Genomic DNA, 18,086 nt, shown 5'->3' with positions numbered 1-18,086 from the left:
ACTGACGTCCTCCAATCGCCATTTGAAGATTCAAGTTACAAAGAATCCACCATTTACACTAGTTTAAACCTGCAAGTGCCCCATGCCCCATGCAGCAGGGGAAGGTGAGGGGAGTGTCAGGGTTTATAGCCATGCAGCTCAGTGTGGCAACGGAACTGCCATTTCCTCCTCAGCTCCTCACACAGTAGTCCTGAGGCCCTTCCAAGGGGATTTCTTGAAACAAGACAAGAAGCCCCCAATATGAGCCCTTCCCACCCAATTCCCTCAGGCAACTGCACATCCTTACTGGCCTGGACCAGCATACACAGCCTGCTGCAGTCACCAAGGGTATCAACCACCATCCAGGAGCGAGTCAGAAATGTAAATGAGTCAACTTATTAACTAGGAATGTGCTCTTGCAAAACCCAGAGGATGCTGTACACTCTGCCTTGAAACCACGATGAGGCCAGAGGCCGAGTCCAATACAGAGTGTTTCTAGAAGGGTCCCAGGGGGATCTCTTCTTGACCCAACGCTACTCAGTCTTTGTCAGCGGTGTGGAAGAAAATATAAAATCCCTGGGGGTGCAGTTTGGAGCTGAGGCCCAGACTGGTGCCGTGGTGGATAATGGTGGGATAGGGCAGTTCTCGAGAGCAATGCGGATCACCGGGGAAGCTGGGCGCCCTTGGCCAACCTGCATTTTAATGCAGCCAAAGGCTCCAGCTAGGAGCCAGGAATGCAGCTCTAACTTACGGGGGGGAGGGGGGGCTGTGTCCTGGAAAGTGGGGGCTCTGCTAGGGCCGTGGGGTCATGGTGGAAACCGGCTGAAGCGATGGGCTGGCTAAGAGGGCGAATGCAGTCCTTGGCTGTGGAGCAGGAGGAGGGAGGTGTTCCCACTGCACCCGGCCTGTGGGAGACCGTTACGGGGGTGGTGCTCAGTGCTGGTGTCCACACTTCAGAAAGGACGTGGGCCAGCTGGAAGGGCTCAGAAATGAGCTGCAGTGATTCGAGGTCTGGAAAACCTGCCTTCTGGTGAAGGGAGAGACGCTCAGCCAGTGCTAGCCAAGAGAAGAGGAAGAGGTGACTTGATCACGGTCTGTAAATACCCACCTGGAGGAAGATCTGTGAGCGGAGAGGGCTCCTCAGTCCAGCAGACAAAGGCTGAACGAGACCCAGGGGCTGGGAGCTGAAACCAAAGTCAGACTGGAAATGAGGTGCCAGTGTTTCAGAGTGAGGGTAACAGCTCACCGAAGGATGGGTGGATTCTCCACACTTGGAGTGTTTAAATCCAGATTGGACTTCCCTTCCCAAAGATCTGCTGTGGTGCAGGCAGAAAGGACGGGCGTGATGCATGGAGCGCTGGGGACAGGTCTCTGGCCTGAGTTACACAGGAGGGCAGACCAGACAATCTAATGGTCCCTCTGGCCTTGGAATCCAGGAATCTAAGTTTCCTTCTCTAGTTGCAGAAGGCTCAGTTTGTGTTTCCAGCCTTTACTGAGTTTTTACTTGTGTTACGGTAGTACTGAGAGGGCTCAGCTGCAGTTGGGGCCCGTTGGTAGACACATGATAGGACGCAGTCTCTGCCCCAGAGAGATTACAGTCTAAATAGACAAGGCAGAGGAAGGGTGGGCGAAAGGCAGCTGCATTCTCCCCATTCGCAGAGGTTAAATAACTTGTCCAGGGTCACACCAGGAGTCTGGCAGAGCCTGGAATTGAATGCAGACCGGTGCTTTAACCACCACACTTACTCTAAGCCTCAGCTCTGGATTTCCTGGCCTTTCTGGTGTCACTCAGCCCCGTTGTGTTAACTAAAGGTAGATGGGGAGGAGGGTCATTTCCCTTGGGAGTGTCAGAGCGGCTGGGGGCTTTGTGTGCTGGGGAGGGGCATTCAGTGTTGCTGACTCTCACCTATAATGAATTCTCCTGTTCTGGTTTGTCTGGATTTCCTGTAAGAAGGAGGATGACTTGAGGATTGAGGCGTTTGAAGATGATTCTGAGGCTGAAGTCAGTGGAGAAGAGTTTGACATCAGGGAACTCCGAGCCAGGAAGCAAGCACTGGCCAGGAAAGTGGCTGAGCAGCAGCGTCGTCGGGACAAGATTCAGGTAGGGCAGCCTTGGCGAGCGAACCAGCGCGCCTGGGACAGTGGGGTCGTCGCTGGGAGGGTAGGATTCAGCTGTTCTCCCTGCTGTGTCAGGGAGCTATTGGGGAGTCTCGCAGAAGCCTGAGCTTTCCTTCCGGGTCACATGGGAGAGAGTGGAAAAGCCTCCATTGGCTTCAGAAGAAAGGGGCCAGGCCAGGCCAAGGTGAATGCAAACCTGTCAGAAACCCGGGAGCAGCCAGGGCAAGCTAGGCCAGGTGGCACTGTGCGGGGTCATCCTCCAGTCAGGGATCTGCACAGCCAGGCCTCGTGATGTGCCTCTGCATTTCCACCCGGGGGGGGGGTCTTCGCAGTCAATTAAAGAGCCCCCATAGGGAGATGCTGCCCCATGGCTGTAACCAAAGCATCACTATGGCAACACAAGCAGCCAGCTAGAGGTTCTCTTACTCTAGCCCCGTTGAGTTCCTAGAGCTTTCCCCAGTGGTACCTTGTGAACTAAGCTGGCTGGATTTGGAGCTGGGCCCTGGTTGTGAGCACACTGGCCCTTTAAGAGCAAGCCCACATGCATGGCTATTGGCCACTTTGCTTTCTCTGACCCCTCTTTCTCCTCCACCCTCGCAGCCCAGATGAGGATTTCTCAGCAGAGGAAAATTCTCCCTGGTTCCCCCTCCCCCTCACCTCCGCCCTCTCTAATGCCCAGGGCCCTTCACTTCCATAATTCTTCATTTTCCAGCCTTGAACGTAAGCCAGACACATCTGTCTGGCCAGATGCGTGAACTCTGCAGTCTGTGCCGAGGTGGTTGTAAAACAGGGCCGCTGAAGGCCCTACTGGGAGAGCGCACACATGTGTACCCTCCAGCTATTGGCTGGGGGCCCAGAACCACTGCACTGCACTTCCAAACCCACCCCAACCTTTCTGGATGTTTCCCCTTTTTTACAAATCCCTCTTGAGGTGCAGGTCGGAATTGTGCGCGGAGGGAGGGGCTGCCCTGCATTAACCAGCCCATTGCTGCTGGTAGGGATCTGCTACAAGGAAAGCAGCAGCAAGTGAGATGGAGATTGGAGAGAGGGGCTGTAAATTACAGCGGCCTGAAGCCTTCCAGCCTCCCAGGGTTGTTAAGTGGGAGGTGTCAGTAAATTCCCCACTTCCCAGCGCCGTGTTCAGACACAGCAAACAGGAACTGCACGTGTTCAGGGATGGCAGTGCTTGCAGAGCCCGACCGGGCCGCTAGCCCTTCTCTGGATCTGTGTACAGCTTCCCTGGCTGCCCCAGGGTCTCCACTTCCCATTGCACAGGGAGAGCTGGGGGCTGCCGGAGGGTGTCATGGGGTTTCTTTCCAGTGCACTCCTCCCTTCTTCCAGAGCTGCATGGGGCCGGGGCCTGGAGCCGGCTGGAGGTCAGCACGAGGGCGTGTGCTGCGTCGGGGCTGTGCAGCTGGGAGCCTGATTTTCAGGAGTGGAGGAGAGCTCGTTGGGGTTTGAGTACAGTAATTCAGCCCAGCGTTGGCCGGGAAGAGAATGGAGCAGGACATGTGGAGGGCCCCAGCCTTCGTGCTGCGGTGGGTGCTGACCGACAGCCTGAGGCAGGGAATTGGACTCGCTAGGGAGCAGGAGGGGACTGAGTTTCACCAGCGTTTCATCTACCTAGTGTTGGCTATCTGGAGCAGTGGGGTTCTGAGCCTTCTCTTGGGAGACTCCGCAGCCAGGCACGGCTTGCTCCTGAGACTCAGCTGACACTGTCCTTGATTTCATCCCATTTCTCCAGGCCCCTTCTAAAGCTTGCCTCCCCCTCCGTGAGAAGGGTGGAGCTGTCTCCCAACCTGACCCTGGGCCAGCAGCTTTCAGTCTGCCTTGCTGAGGTAGATACGGCCCCCTCACTGTCTGGGCACCTCACAGGAGCACCGCCAGCTTTTCTGCCGCCCTAGGCAGCGGAAGGTCCCGCCCCGAAATGCCACTGCGGTCGCCGCCCCCCAAATCGCAGCGACTTCCTAGGTCTCCTAATGGGTTGCGCCAGCCCTGGCACCTTGTGGTCTTTAATGTGTCTGAACTCACAGAGGCAGGGCAGGCACGACCTTTATCCCCACGCGACAGAGGGGAACTGAGGCCCAGAGGGACTTAGGGAGTGTCTACGCTGCAGTGAAAGACCAGCGGCATGGCCACAGCTAGCCCAGGTCAGCTGACACGGATTGCAGTGTAGACATTTGGGCTCAGGCTGGAGCCTGGGTTCTGAAACCCACGGGAAGGGTGGGGTCTCAGAGCCCAGGTTCCAGTCCAAGCCCAAACAGCTACGCTGCAGTTAACTGACCTGGGCTCTGAGACTCGGGGCCACGGGTGGGTTATTGCAATGTTAGACAGATCCTGAGGGACTTGCCCAGGGTCACAGGGAATCTGTGGTGGGCAGGGAGTTGAGCCCACCTTGCAGGTTAATGCCCTGGCCACTGAGCTATCCTCTCTCTCTCTCTCTTTCCCCATCTCTCAGTCCCTCCAGCCCGCTGGTTGGTTTCCATGCTCTTCGCTGAGCTTCCTGCAGCTTGTCAGGCTCTGTGGTGCCCAGGAGGGAGTGCAGCATTCCAGAAGCAGACTCAGCAGCCCTGTGGAGAGGGGTTCTCCCCTCCCTGCTCTGTGCATGCAGCCCCAAATCCCACCCATCTCCTTTGCCTCTGCTCTTGCAAGCCCTGTCCACCTCGCCCCTCAGGCTGGCTCTGCCAGCCCCAGGTTCTGTCCTCCCCCAGAGGGACTGACTGAGGTGGGATTCGCTCTCCCCACCCAGCTGGATTAGCTGCATTCTTCCCAGCTGAATCTTCTGGCACTTCCTGCCCATTTCTGCTATCAGTGTCCTCTCTGCCATGCTCCCCATGTCCCATCATGGCTGCCGGCAGGTTGCATGACTCCCCACCCTAGGTTGCCCCAAGCCCCATAGGACCCTTAGGCATGTGCGCCGAGTTGGATACTGGCCATTGCCATTGCTTCAGATCCCTTAGTCAGCTTTGTCGCACACGACAGGGCCGGTATCCGAGCCCACCGAATGCAGTGGAGTGCAGTAGTTTGTGTGACACCCAGAGCCCATGTCCCCTGCACTCCCTTTAGGTCATTGTTCTTTAGGTAACGGTGCCTGGCGCTCCTGGCCCCATTAGCCTCTGCGTGCTCGAAGGGCCTGGCTCCTGTTCCATTGCCTGGGAGGGAGAGGAGCGTGGCCTGAAGCACTCTCCTTCCCTTTGAAGGCCTGTGCCCCTGATGCGGTAGGGGTTGGAGCAGGAGCCAGAGGGCATAGACTTTCAGCTCTGTCTACCTGTACGTTTCATAGCCTGTTCTCTCTGCCCTGGGCTGGCGTCCCCTTGGCCCGCCTTCCCTGCGGGGGCAGAGTCCTGGTGCCCCCTTCACCCATTTCCTGCCATTCATCCCAGCTGGTATGTCTGCCCACTCCTCCCCTTTGCTCCCAGCCAGCAGAAGTGTTGCTGTGTTTAAACTTAGAGCCGCACGGCTGAGTTCAGCTTTTTGAGCTCTTATATTCTTCTCATACACTGGCATAGACGCACCAAAGGTCCTTTGCACCCCTCAGACCTGGGGCCCCCCAGTTCTCTTGTCGGGGAAGTGGGATTCCCACAGGGCAGGAGGTTTATTTCTTGTCACACTCTAACTCCAGCTCTGGGGAAGGTGGAAGCAGCTGGGCCTGGGGCCGGGGAGCAGCGTTCAGCTCTCCTAGAAGAGCATGAGTAGAGCAGCGTCCAGTGCAGGGAGGTGGCTGGGGTGGGGAGGGGTAGATCTAGACCTCAGCCCTCGGCCAGGAGCTCCTTTGGGCACTTGTGGCCCTCTCAGACCAATCCCACCGGCCAGAGATTCGCTGCTCCTCTCCCAGTGTGCTGGGCCCAGGCTTCCCTCTGCACATCCTAGGACCCAGCACAGACGTCTCCATTTCCCCTTCCCTGTGTCCCCCAGCAGTAGTTGGTCAGACTGCAGTGGGCATGGGGGTGAGAGGCAGGGACACTCCCTGCTGGGAAGAGCCCTGGTGCCCCATCTGGGGTGTGACGGGGTGGTAATTCTAACTCTGTGTATGGCAGCTGGGCCCCTCCTAGGCAGCCATGTTCTTCCTTAGGAAGCGCTGGCTGCTGCCTGGGTTCCCAGCCTCCCCCGCCCCTTGGCCGAGCCCTGGGTCCGTGCTGTCCTTTGTGCCACTGCTGTGCACGGGGAGCGGTCAGGTTTCCTGAACCGCCAAAAACATCCCACCTGAACCATAACAGGCTCTTCCTCTGGATGCTGCTATTGTTTTGCTCGGCATTACAGAAGCAGCTTCACTGGGCAGCCAATTATGACATGTCTTCCCAAAATAGCCTCACTCCTGTCCCCTTCGAGCACACACAGCGGCCGCCCCCTTAAGATGCAGCCGCTCCTTTGTGGCGGCTGCGTGAGTAACTTTCTAAATATAGCCCCATCCCATTCACGCTTTCCATTGAGGAACAATGCGGCGGGTGCACACGCGCTGACACGCACCTGCCGGGGAGCGGGTGCCTGCTGGCTGCGGAAGGCGTACACCCACCCCCGGCGGCTCCACCGCGGCGGCGGCCCCAGCTCCCTACCAGGCACGGGGCACGTTTACTCCTGAGGAAGACGCTGCCGACAAACCTTGGAACTAGGAAACCCTGGAGCAGAGTCTAGTAACAGGCATTGTTCTCGGTCCCTTGGAAGATCCGCCTGTATCCCCACGGAGCAGACAAAGCCCGAGTGGACAAGAGCAGGAATGGCGTCGGCGCCCCGGCCGGGGCAGGGGGGCTGGTGGAGGGACTGTCGTACTGCTAACAGCCCCATGGGGAGCGGTGTGCCAGGGACTCCTCCCACAGCGGGCACACTATTCATCGCTTCCCTGGGCTGTCCTGGGGCCTCTCTGCCCAGACATGGCGCTCAGTGGCTTGTCCTCGCTCCGTGAGCAGGATCCGTCGGAGCCCCTCAGTCTGCACTGTGACGGGTACTGCCCAGCATGGGGCCCTCCAGGCCCTACACAGGCTGCACCATGGCTCTGCTCGTGGCTGGCTCCCTTTCCAGACAGGAGGCACTGGCACAGACCCCAGGGGGTCCAGCTGGTGCTGATATGGAGGGAATTTGGGGCTCCAATGTGTTCAGAAGTGCCTGATTTCTGTGCTGTCACCAGCTGGGGCAGCTGAAAGATCCACCCCCCTTACCAGCCCCTCGCACTCCCTGGGCCCGTGGGCTGAGTGCCATGAGGAGTTGGCTGCAGACCAGCCTAGAGTATCCCATTGGGGCAGAGTGCAGGGCAGAAGCTGTGGCTCCAGGCCATGGGCTGGCGGAGGATGTGGAGGGCTGCCTGGTCCTCAGCTACCCTCCTTCCCAACAGCTCCTCTGCCATGTAAATGAGCCACTGCACCCTCTGCCAGAGAGGCATGGAGCGCTCGCTTCCTCTTGCCCTAAGAGTTCAGGGTTGGAGCCAGGCTGGCCTCACCCACTGGGAACCAGGGCCCCAAAGTCCATCTCATGCAGCACCAGCTGTTACTCCAATGCTAATAATACTCTGTGGTCCTTCATGATTCCCGGGGCTTCACACACAGCCTGGCCCCCCAGCTCGTGGGGAAGGGCCATCGTCCCCATTCTAGTGATGGGGAAACTGAGGCCCGGAGAGATGAAGTGGTTTCCCAGAGTTACACATCACAGGAATAGAAGCCCGGGATCCTAACTCCCAGCCCAGTTTCTCTTCCTCTTGACCATGGTGCAGGCTCCCATGTCCTCAGTACCAGCGGAAGAGTTAACGTGGCTCCTGCCTCTCAGTTCTGCACACAGGCTCTCTTCCGTCTTTGGCACAAGGCCAGTGAGAGGCTGTATGAATCACAGGCCACTCCCCCTCCCCCCCCCCCCCCCATGTCCCCTTGGCCAGAGGCTTCTGCAGCCTTTTACTCACACAAACAAAAATAAATCTCGCTGCCGGCCTCTGAACTCTGCAAAGGCGAATTTCCCTCTGGCTCCCTGAGCGTCCTGGAGCTGCGAGGGGACTTGGCACACTCCCCACAACCTCGCTCTTTCACTCCCTGCGCATCCTGTGTCCTCCTCTCACCGGGCGGCCCGGGGAGCGGAATGGGACGTGACGACCAGCACAGGCCCTGCTCGCAGCTGCCAAGAGTCTGATGGGTACAGTCTGTGAGAGCTGGGATGGTAAATGCCACATGGAAGGGGGCGTGCAGACTGGGTCACCTGCACACTGGGCGTGTACACGGAGTCCCACACAGGGACTCGGGCCTGGCATCACCCATGTGTATACGCACACAGGGTCTCATATGGGGAGTGATCCGTGTGTTCAGACAGCCTCCCACAGTAACCCTGAAACCCGCTATCCAGTGGGGCCTGACCTGTCCCCTGCACTTAACCCGTCTGCTCCCAGGTGAGGGGGAGCGGGGGCTGCCCTTGCCAAAGGGGGCATGTTCTACACAGCATGCAGAATGTCATGGTGCCAGCCACTGCCTGGGAGCTTCTCTCTCTGCAGTCCCCTGGCACTAGTCTGAATTCTGAATGTGGCTGTCTCACTGCCCTTCTCCCACACCGACATCCAGAGCAGCTAGCAGCAGCTGCCATACCGCATAGCACATCCAAGCCCTCTCTAGTCCCCTCGTCCACCTGTGCTCCCTGCAAGGACCCTGCCCACTGGAGCACCAGCTACATCTTAGTGGGCTCTGAATTAACTGGGAACCACCCAACCTCTCTGTGCGGGTGCAGATGTATGGTTTAAAAGTGCTTATACCAGTGGAGCTATTCCTGTCCAGGAACAGGAATAAACTACACCAGCAGAAGGCACCTTTATACCGGCCTGTCTGTGTCCAGACACGGGATTGTCCCAGTGGAGCTGTGTTGGTAAGAAATCTCACCCCTCCCGGGCATAGTTACACTGGTACAAAAACTGCCTGAGTGTCAGCAGTGCAAGCTCTGAGAAGTGCTCTGCGTACAGCCCCGGGGAGGTGCGTGCCCTTGAGGTGCTGGGGGGTGGGACACAGCTCCCTGCTGAAGTCCCATTAGCTCTCTCTGGCCCAGGAGTGTGGAGGCTCTGACCAGGGTGTTCAGAATTGGAGCCTGAGGGATGCGCCAGGTCGGGGACTTGCTGTGGCGAGGCCCCCTGCTCACTCTTGGCTCTGGGCTCTTACAGGCTGTGCTGAAGGATCAGAGCCAGATGCGGCAGATGGAGCTGGAGATCAGACCTGTCTTCCTGGTGCCAGACACCAACGGCTTCATCGACCACCTGAACAGCCTGAAGAAGCTGCTGGAGTGGCGGAAGTTCATCTTGGTGGTGCCCCTGATTGGTGAGTAAGGCCAGGCCGAGGTGCATGCTCCCTCCCCCCCTTGCTGCTACCTGCAGTGGGTGCTGCCCCTCCAGCTGGGCAGGTCCTAGTCTCCCATGTGGAGCCCTCGGCAGGCTGACCCCCTCCATCCCGCATGGCCCCATAGTTACTTGTGTGGTCTGTTGCTGTCTTGCGGTGCCTTGGCTAGTGGTGGGCAGCGTGATGGATAACTGTGTTCATGAGCCAGCAGATGATCCCACGTGAGTTCTTGCCATTGGTGCTGGGCGGGACGGGGTGGGCCAGGGTTCACCCATGGGAGCCACGTGTCCGGGCAGGTGGGCACTCACCCCAAACATGCCCTTTGGCAGGTCTCTTGCAGACACTCTTCTGGTCCCTGTCACTGTTGGCTCCCTTCCCACAGGGCACAGGTCTGTGGGAGGCGGGAGGGTGTTAAACGGGATTTTGAGGGAATTTTGAAAGGAACAGGGTGGGGGAATTGTTAAACAATCCAAGCAGACAGCTTAGCCTGGCTGAGCTGGGGCTTAGGCAGCCGGAATAAATGGCCAGCCTGTGTCCCAGCGAAGCCCAGCCCTTCTTTTTCTCCTTATAAAGCTTGCAGTAAAACCCAAGCTGGTTCCCGTTATTGGGAAACACTCGCCTGGCAGATAGCGGCTCTGCTGCTGGGTGGTCTCCCAGGGCGGCGGAAGGTTTGGTTAGCTGCCTTCGCTCTGATGATCCGATCACACCCTGGGGTCGAGGTATCGTCCCTCTGGCCTGGCTCGCTCTAGGGCTGCAGAACTGGAGCACCCGTGGAGGTAGCCCGAGCCCCGGGCAGCACTAGCTTGCAGCGCAGGGAATTCCTGGAGGGACGCAGAATCAGGACCAGAGCTAAGCGTCTCCAGGCCAGTGCCCCAGAGAGCTGCCTGTCCATGCCTCAGTTCCCAGCCTTGGGGCCTGACCGCCTCTTGCCTGGGTCTGTCCCAGTCTGAGTGAGCAGGACTACGTGTAGCATGTGTGCAGTGGGACAAGCATACCTGTGTGAAACACTTTGGCATAGTGCACTTGGGAATGGAGGATTGCGGGCCTGGGCCCCTGCTGCCACGAGGGCCGGGAGGGGCATTCCTCTCTCAGCCTCGTGTTTGCAAGACAGGTGTCCCTGCAGGGTGCGGGGCAGTAGTGAGATCCAGGGACCCACGGGCACCCGAAGGAATTCCATAGCTCGAGCTCTGTCACCAGGAAGATGCTGTGCCCTCCTGCTCACTTGGCTCTTCATGGAGGGCCATCGTCAGCACCAGGCAGTAGAGCAGGAATTCCTGTCCTGGGGGAGGATTCCTGGTTACGGCAGAGGGGAATCCATCACCTGGCTGAGTGAGCTGGCTGGCTGCCCAGCTCAGCATGGGAACCCTAGGGTGCACAGCAGCTCGGCATTCCAGCTCCAGGGCTTTGGAAGCAAAGGGAAGGAAGCTGTCAGCCCCAGCAGAGCTTACAGAGCCCTGGGGGGTTGTGCGACCCCCGCTAACAGCACCTGAGAATGTTGGCATCGTCCCTTCAGCTCTCGTGTGGTTTGATTGAAGCTGGGTAACCCCAAGCCCCAACCAGAGGGCTAGAAACCCAGCGTCCCCACCCTGCCAGAGGAGCTCCTGCCCTACAACCACAGCCCAGTCAGTCACTGGGGATCTAGGATGCTATGGGCACTGCTTGGCTCCAGCTGCCTGCAGCCACGAGAGAAGCAGCGTAGCCTGAGCTTCTGGAGTCTAAGCCTGGCTCTGACACCTCTTTCCCATTTGTGCCCCAGTTTCCCCCATGTTAGTGGGGCTGATGGGGCCTCACCCCCACGAGGCTGCCACATCTCCTTGCTGGCTGTTAGTAAAGCATGCCGAAGCAGCAACGTCTGTGGCTGTGCTGGACATAGGTTGATTTCTCCCGCGCACACAAAGGCCTGTGAATTAATTATAAAATCTGTGCCCTGGTCAGTGTGAACCCTTGGCCGAGGGAGCTGAGCTGGCCCCCAGGTGCGGGAGCAGGAGGCACAGCATTCCCCTAACAGCAGAGGTGCTCGGATTGCAGGCTGCACAGAACCCTGCACCCCCGGGATGCAGCAAGGGGTTAAGTGTGCAGCTTTCCATTCACTTTGTTTCTCTTGCTCTTTAACCTGCTCCATGCTCCTCAAGCCTGACCCTGCCATAGAGAAGCCAGGCCTGGTGCAGAAGCACAAACAAGCCTCCCCTTTGAAGCCTGTTTGGTTTGGAAGCAGGAAAGCGGATTTCGGGATGGAATACCAGCTTTTCCTGTTTGATGTTCCGTTTTTGCACCACTTCCCTCACCCCCCCCGAATCCCAGCCGTGCAGTGTGTGGAAATGGCAGCAGTGGGTCTCTGGAGTCAGGAATGAGTGAGGAGTGAAGCAGCTCCATGTAGCTTTCATCTGAATACCCAGACAATGAGTGCCAGCCTCCCCCTAGAACAGAGCGATCCCACAGGCTCCCTGTGCAGTGATTCACAGCACTGGGGAGAGGCCTCAGACCCCGAACGCTCTCCCCAAGCCCCCGAGGAATGCATATTTCCCACTTGATCTCAGGGCTTTGGCTTGGAGCTTGGAAAGAATCTTCAGAAATTAAGCCATGTCTGAAAGCCAGACTGCGCACGGAGGCTCGCTCGCTCCCTCCCGTGCACAGAGCACGATCACCCACTTGCCCGTGCCCACAGTCCCACTGTCTCTCACACACGGGCTGTTTCTGGGGTGTCTCTTATTGGGAGAGGCTGTGGGCCAGGGGCTCCCAGCGCTTTCTGTCCGACAGCCCCTGTGGGCATTGCTGCGGTCTCTCGTGCTGGCAAGGGCAGCCCCCACTCTGCCCTCAGGTGCTGGCGAGGTTGAGGTTTTCCTGTCCCTTGGCACCAGTACAGAAGGCTCTAGGACTTAATCCTCAGCCAAGCAAAATGAGCAGCAGGCCTGGGAGTCACCTGATGCGGGGTGAGGCTCCGCGTGTCAGGAGGGCAGCATGCTGCCTCTGCCTCCCTGTGTCCCACAGGCTGGGCAGGAGGGGTCTCGCTTCTCCCTCTTGCAGCCAGCCCTGCAGGGGGTTGGGGCTGTGTGCGTCATCCTGTCTAGGGGACCAGAGCCAACTGGCAATCCCACCTCCCCCCGTGAGCCGGGGACAGTGGCTGCTGTGGGGGGTGTTGCAGGGGAAACGGCAGGGCGCACACTGCCCACCTGTGCAGCACTTAGCCAGGTGCATTCCTCAGTAGCATCAGTGATTAGCTGCTGTAGCCGGGAGGTGGAGATGGGGCTGGATGGCCCAGCATCGTCCTCCAGCCTGCACTGCCCCGGGTCTGGCCTCCCCACAGGCTCTCTCCCCTCCCGTCCCTCAGCCTGAGCTCTGAGTAAAGCATCCAGCTCAGCGTGAGTGAGTGACAGTAGTGCCTGGAGACCCCCGGGATCCAGCCTTATTGTGCTGGGTACACTCAGAGACTGCCCCGCCCTGAAAATCGTACAGTCCAAATAGGCAAGACAGAGCCGGGGGGGGGGGGGAAGCAGCAGCATTCTCCCCATTTTGCAGGTGGGCAACTGAGGCCCAGGGATGAGGTGACTTACCCAGGGTCACCTGCAGAGTCTGTGTCAGAGCCAGGAATTGAACCTGCGTCTCCTGAGTTTCAGCCCAGTGCCCTATCCATAAGGCCCTTGGGCAGGTCTGTGTCAGGCTTTGGCTGCAGTTCCCAAGAGCATCCGTCTGCATCCTAACTCCACTTCCTCTTCCCTTTGGTTTCCAAGTGATCAATGAGCTGGATGGCCTGGCCAAGGGCCCGGAGCTGGAGCATCGGCCTGGGGGCCATGCCCGCCTGCTGCAGGAGAAGGCCAGGAGAGCCATTGAGTTCCTGGAGGAGCGCTTTGAGAATCGCGACAACTGCATGAGGGCTCTGACTAGCCGAGGCAACGAACTCGAATCCATCTCCTTCCGCAGCGAAGACACCACCGGCCAGCAGGTGAAGGGAGGTGCAGCCCAAAGAGGACACTGCTCGGGGGAAGCTCGCAGCACAGGCAGCCCCATTTCTGCAGTGGTGATGAGGTGCTGGGCAGAGGGCATCCCAGGGCTGGAGGGCAGCTGTCCCTCACCCCCACCCAGGAACCCAGCCAGCCTTGGGGGTCAGTGCTGCAAGGCGGAGTTCAGCAGTTCTCTTTCCTGACATGGGTCATGTCATCCTTCCTTCCAGGGCAACAACGACGACCTGATTCTGTCCTGCTGTCTCCATTACTGCAATGACAAGGCCAAGGACTTCATGCCCACCAACAAAGGTACAAGCACAGGGTCAGGGCGACTCACAAAGACGTGAGGGCCCACACACTGTGCCCAGGCACCTGAGAAAGAGACCTGGGCCCCACACGCCAGCCATGGGCTGTGCCGGGCACCCAAGGAAGCAGAGACTCAGGGAGTTCATCACTCTGGTCCTTTTGGCTTCCCCTCCCCTCACACGGTGCCGTGTGCACACGTCCCTCGGCACATGCCAGAACCTGGAGCCGCTGTGCCGCAGGAGCAGCCTGTGCTCAGCCCTCCTGGGAGTAGCATTCTGCTCATTGGTTAATCTATTACCAGCAGCCTCGCGCAGGATCAGGGTGCCGTGTGCTGGTGCTGATCAAACACGGCCTCTGCTTTGGGCAGCTGGCAGTCTAAGGGCTGCTCCACACAACGATAGGTTGGCTTAACTACATCGCTCAGGGCTAGGAAAAAGTCACTCCCTGTGCAATATAATTATGCTGCCCTAAGCCCCAGTGTAGACCCCACTGGGTTGACAGAAGAATTCTACTGCCTATTGGCGAGGTGGATTGACTGCAGTGCTGGAAGAACCCCTTCCAGCTCCGTGGTTAGTGCCTCCACGCCAGCGCTACCATTGCCTGTTCCCTCGGAAGTGGCACATGGCGCGTATCCCGGGGCTGTCTGCGCACGGCAATGCCCTCCCCTCCGTTTGCCCATTTGGCGTCTGGCACCATGTACTAAAATCAGACGATCCCAGAGCTGTTTGCAGGGGCTGCTGGGACGGGAATTACATCAGCAGCTGCCCCAGAAACACACATTTGTCAGCGCAAATTCTTAGCAGCTTAACTTGTCAGATTCACAGAGAAACCGTCACCAAATGTTTATGCGTAAATGATGCTGAATTTTAAAATCATGTGGATTATGGTGGATGGGGCCTGACAAGCTGACAGCCTCTGGTTTGTAACAAGGAGCCACGTCACCAGGCTGAGAACAGAGGATGTTTATTGTTACACATTTCTCAGTGTCCGCACAAAACCTCCTGATCCTGCTGCCAACAGATCCCTGCCCCCCCCCCCCACGCATCAGGTCCCAGGACGCCCTCCTATGAGCTTGCCCCCCCCCCCCCAACGCATCAGGTCCAGGACGCCCTCCTATGAGCTCCCCCCCCCCCCCAACGCATCAGGTCCAGGACGCCCTCCTATGAGCTTGCCCCCCCCCCTCCCCAACGCATCAGGTCCAGGACGCCCTCCTATGAGCTTGCCCCCCCCCCTCCCCAACGCATCAGGTCCAGGACGCCCTCCTATGAGCTTGCCCCCCCCCCTCCCCAACGCATCAGGTCCAGGACGCCCTCCTATGAGCTTGCCCCCCCCCCTCCCCAACGCATCAGGTCCAGGACGCCCTCCTATGAGCTTCCCCCCCCCCCCCCTCCCCAACGCATCAGGTCCCAGGACGCCCTCCTATGAGTCTGCCCCTCCCAACCCAGCAGGTGCCAGGAGCCCACCCCTTACGACACAGCAGGTCCCTAGACACCCTCCCTTGGGCCTGCCCCTCCATGCAGCAGATCCTGGGCCCATGGTGGGCTTCCATGGACTCTTTTTTTTTCCATTCAAGCCCTGCTTTGGAGGCACGGTCACAGGATCCAGCTGCTTACAGACACCCTGTTCACTTCCCCTGCTCCACTGTCCTGTAAGCCGAGTTCCCACAGCCCCAGGGCAGCGTGATGTGTGCAGGGCAGCTCACCCGTCTAGTGGGCGAGACCATTTCAGTTATTTCTCAGGGCTCAGCCCTAATGTTCGTGGCCCTTCAAAGGCAAAATGACTCTCAATAAGGTTTGGTTTTAAAAACCTTACAATGAGCACCAGTGTCCTGCTGGAACGTACGTCAGAGGCCGTATTCCTGCCCCTCAGATGTGCTGCCTGCTAGGTGCTTTCTGCTTTACACACAACCCCAGCCTGGGGCATAGCAGGGCCCTCTCCAGGGTTCGTGTGGGACGGACGTACTTGCTGGGGATACATACAGGGGCCAGATCTAATCTGTGATAGGGACACAGCATGCCTGCTGTGCCATGCCCTAGGGCTGTCTCTGACTGGCTTCAGGGGTCAGTATGCAGAAGTCATCTGCTCCTGAGCCGGACAGCTGAGCCACACCCCACAGGTGCCAGGAGGGGTCATGCCCTGTCCAGGGCACCTGCAAGGCTTGGGGACACCTTGCTGTTTGCCTTCAGTACATAATGCTTCATAGCCCAGGTAGAATATCCTCGCCAAATACCAAAGAGCACCACTGGGACTGTGCCCTGGGCAGAGCATGTGTCTGCAGCTGGCGGGGTTTGAGTACGGGGAGGTTGGGCCAGGCATAGGGACAGCATGAAGGAAGGAACCAAGTTGAGTGGGAGAAGCAGCCCAAGCGGGAAGAAGCAAAGAGCAGGCCGGGGCAGCTGTGGGAGAAGCGGAGGGCAGCATTGGGTGGCTGCATGGCCATCGCGTGCTGACAGCCGAGTTCAGGTGGCTGACAGGGGCTGGTTAGCTCCCCCTCAGGACAGGAGATACCCCTAAGCACACGTCCTCTCTGGTTATTGTTTCAGATGATCCAATCCGTCTGCTCAGAGAGGTGGTGCTGCTCACGGACGATCGGAACCTGCGTGTCAAGGCGCTGACCCGGAACGTGCCCGTGCGAGACATTCCCACCTTCCTGAAGTGGGCCCAGGAGGGCTGAGCGGGTGTGACTGAGGAGGAGATGTCCCCGCGTGAGTGACGCAGCGTGTTGCTGGTGGGAGAATGGCTTTCAAGGCAGCCCTGCACCACCACCACTGCCTCCCGACCCACCATTGAACAATAAACACCACGTCTTCAAACCCAGCCCCGAATGGCCATGCTGCAAAGGGAAGGTCCCTGCTGTGGATGGGTCGTGCGGAGGCCAGGACTCTGCGGGTTGCCAGGGCCTTTGGGAAGAGTGGGGGGCAGAGCAGGGGGGCACTGGTCCCTGGGGGAAGCTTTGGGCTAGCCCCATTGCCCTTGTCAGCATCCTTGACTGGAGAGAGCTCCCATTGGAGGCCAGCGTTCTCCTTGGAGCTGTGCTCTGAGCCGGCCGGAGGAATGGGAGCCTCCTGTCTGTTAACTGGCTACGGAAAGCGGGAGGGACCTGGCGTTGTGGCAGTTCCTGCTGGCGGTTTCCAGAGGCGCTTGTGTTCCTGCTGGAGCCCTGAGACACTGTGAACGTGGAGGTCAGGGTCTGTCCTGCTGTCTCTGGCCATTTCGCTCACACCTTGGCTGTTCCTCTCCGCCTGTCTCGATTCCTTCCTCTGTCCACTTGGCTGGCAGCTCCTTGGAGCCCTAGTTGTGTCCTGCGGGAGTAGGGCTGCAGCAGCCCCGTCACTTCCCAACACTGGAGTCTGGGGGGAAAGTAACGGATATTTGGCTCCTTTTCCCCTTTTGAAGATGCTCTGGTCCCCTCTCCAGCACGGGGGCAGCAGGTCCTGCTCTGAGAACGTCACCTCAAGCTTTAGGGTTGTCTATTGCTCAGGATCCATTGCTGCTAAGGAAAAGCATTAAATACCCAGGCTGCATTGTACCTTGATTGCTCCATACATCCTCTGCCCCATATACCTCCTGAGCCCCCTGCTCTGCTCCTCTGCCCCACACACCTTCTGCTCCTCTGCCCCATATACCTCCTGAGCCCCCTGCTCTGCTCCTCCGCCCCACACACCTTCTGCTCCTCTGCCCCATATACCTCCTGAGCCCCCTGCTCTGTTCCCCTGCCCCATATACCTCCTGAGCCCCCTGCTCTGTTCCCCTGCCCCACAGACCCTCTGCCCCATATACCTCCTGAGCCCCCTGCTCTGCTCCTCTGCCCCACACACCCTCTGCCCCATATACCTCCTGAGCCCCCTGCTCTGCTCCTCTGCCCCATATACCTCCTGAGCCCCCTGCTCTGTTCCCCTGCCCCATATACCTCCTGAGCCCCCTGCTCTGTTCCCCTGCCCCACACACCCTCTGCCCCATATACCTCCTGAGCCCCCTGCTCTGCTCCTCTGCCCCACACACCCTCTGCTCCTCTGCCCCATATACCTCCTGGGCCCCCTGCTCTGCTCCCCCATACGAGATGCACACCCTTAGATCCTGCCCCACACACTCCCTGCCTTGTCATGCTTGTAACCTGCTCTTAAGGCTTTGCCATTACAATAAATCTCTCCCTTGAGTCCCCCTGAGCTTGTGACAGGCCAGGCTGTGGGGTCCTGAGGGAGCTCCCAGGGGCTGTCTACAGGGCCAGAGGGACACTGACCTGCCAATGGTTTCTGCTTGAGCAGCTTTGCGAGCCCTAGTTGCCCCTTCAGCATGGATGGGGAGCCCTTGAGCTGACCCCATTGCCCCGTCGTCTGCCTCACTGAGCCTTGCCAGGCAGCGTGGGCTCCAGAGTGGACAGGGTCCCTCGGCGCCGGGCTGAGCTCTGTCTCCTCCACGGAGCCAGGCCCTCCTGGTCAGACAGAGCCCTAGT

At 58.9% G+C, this 18,086-nt stretch overlaps 1 protein-coding gene across 1 annotated transcript in view; it reads left to right on the top strand.

Annotated features, from left to right (window-relative positions):
* Positions 1-17,416, top strand: part of SMG6 (SMG6 nonsense mediated mRNA decay factor) — a 169,308-nt gene extending 151,892 nt beyond the window's left edge. Inside the window, exons 15-19 of the mRNA XM_065418202.1 lie at positions 1,934-2,080; positions 9,215-9,368; positions 13,115-13,326; positions 13,555-13,636; positions 16,177-17,416. Of these exons, the coding sequence (XP_065274274.1) occupies positions 1,934-2,080; positions 9,215-9,368; positions 13,115-13,326; positions 13,555-13,636; positions 16,177-16,307 (726 nt within the window). The 3' untranslated portion in view covers positions 16,308-17,416. The remainder of the gene's footprint in view (positions 1-1,933; positions 2,081-9,214; positions 9,369-13,114; positions 13,327-13,554; positions 13,637-16,176) is intronic.
* The last annotated feature ends 670 nt before the right edge of the window (positions 17,417-18,086 follow it).

This window comes from Emys orbicularis, chromosome 17 (genome assembly GCF_028017835.1).
Source record: "Emys orbicularis isolate rEmyOrb1 chromosome 17, rEmyOrb1.hap1, whole genome shotgun sequence".
Classification (NCBI taxonomy): Eukaryota; Metazoa; Chordata; order Testudines; family Emydidae; genus Emys; species Emys orbicularis.
Note: the sequence above shows the minus strand (reverse complement) of the source record. Positions and strands in the feature narration are given on the sequence as shown.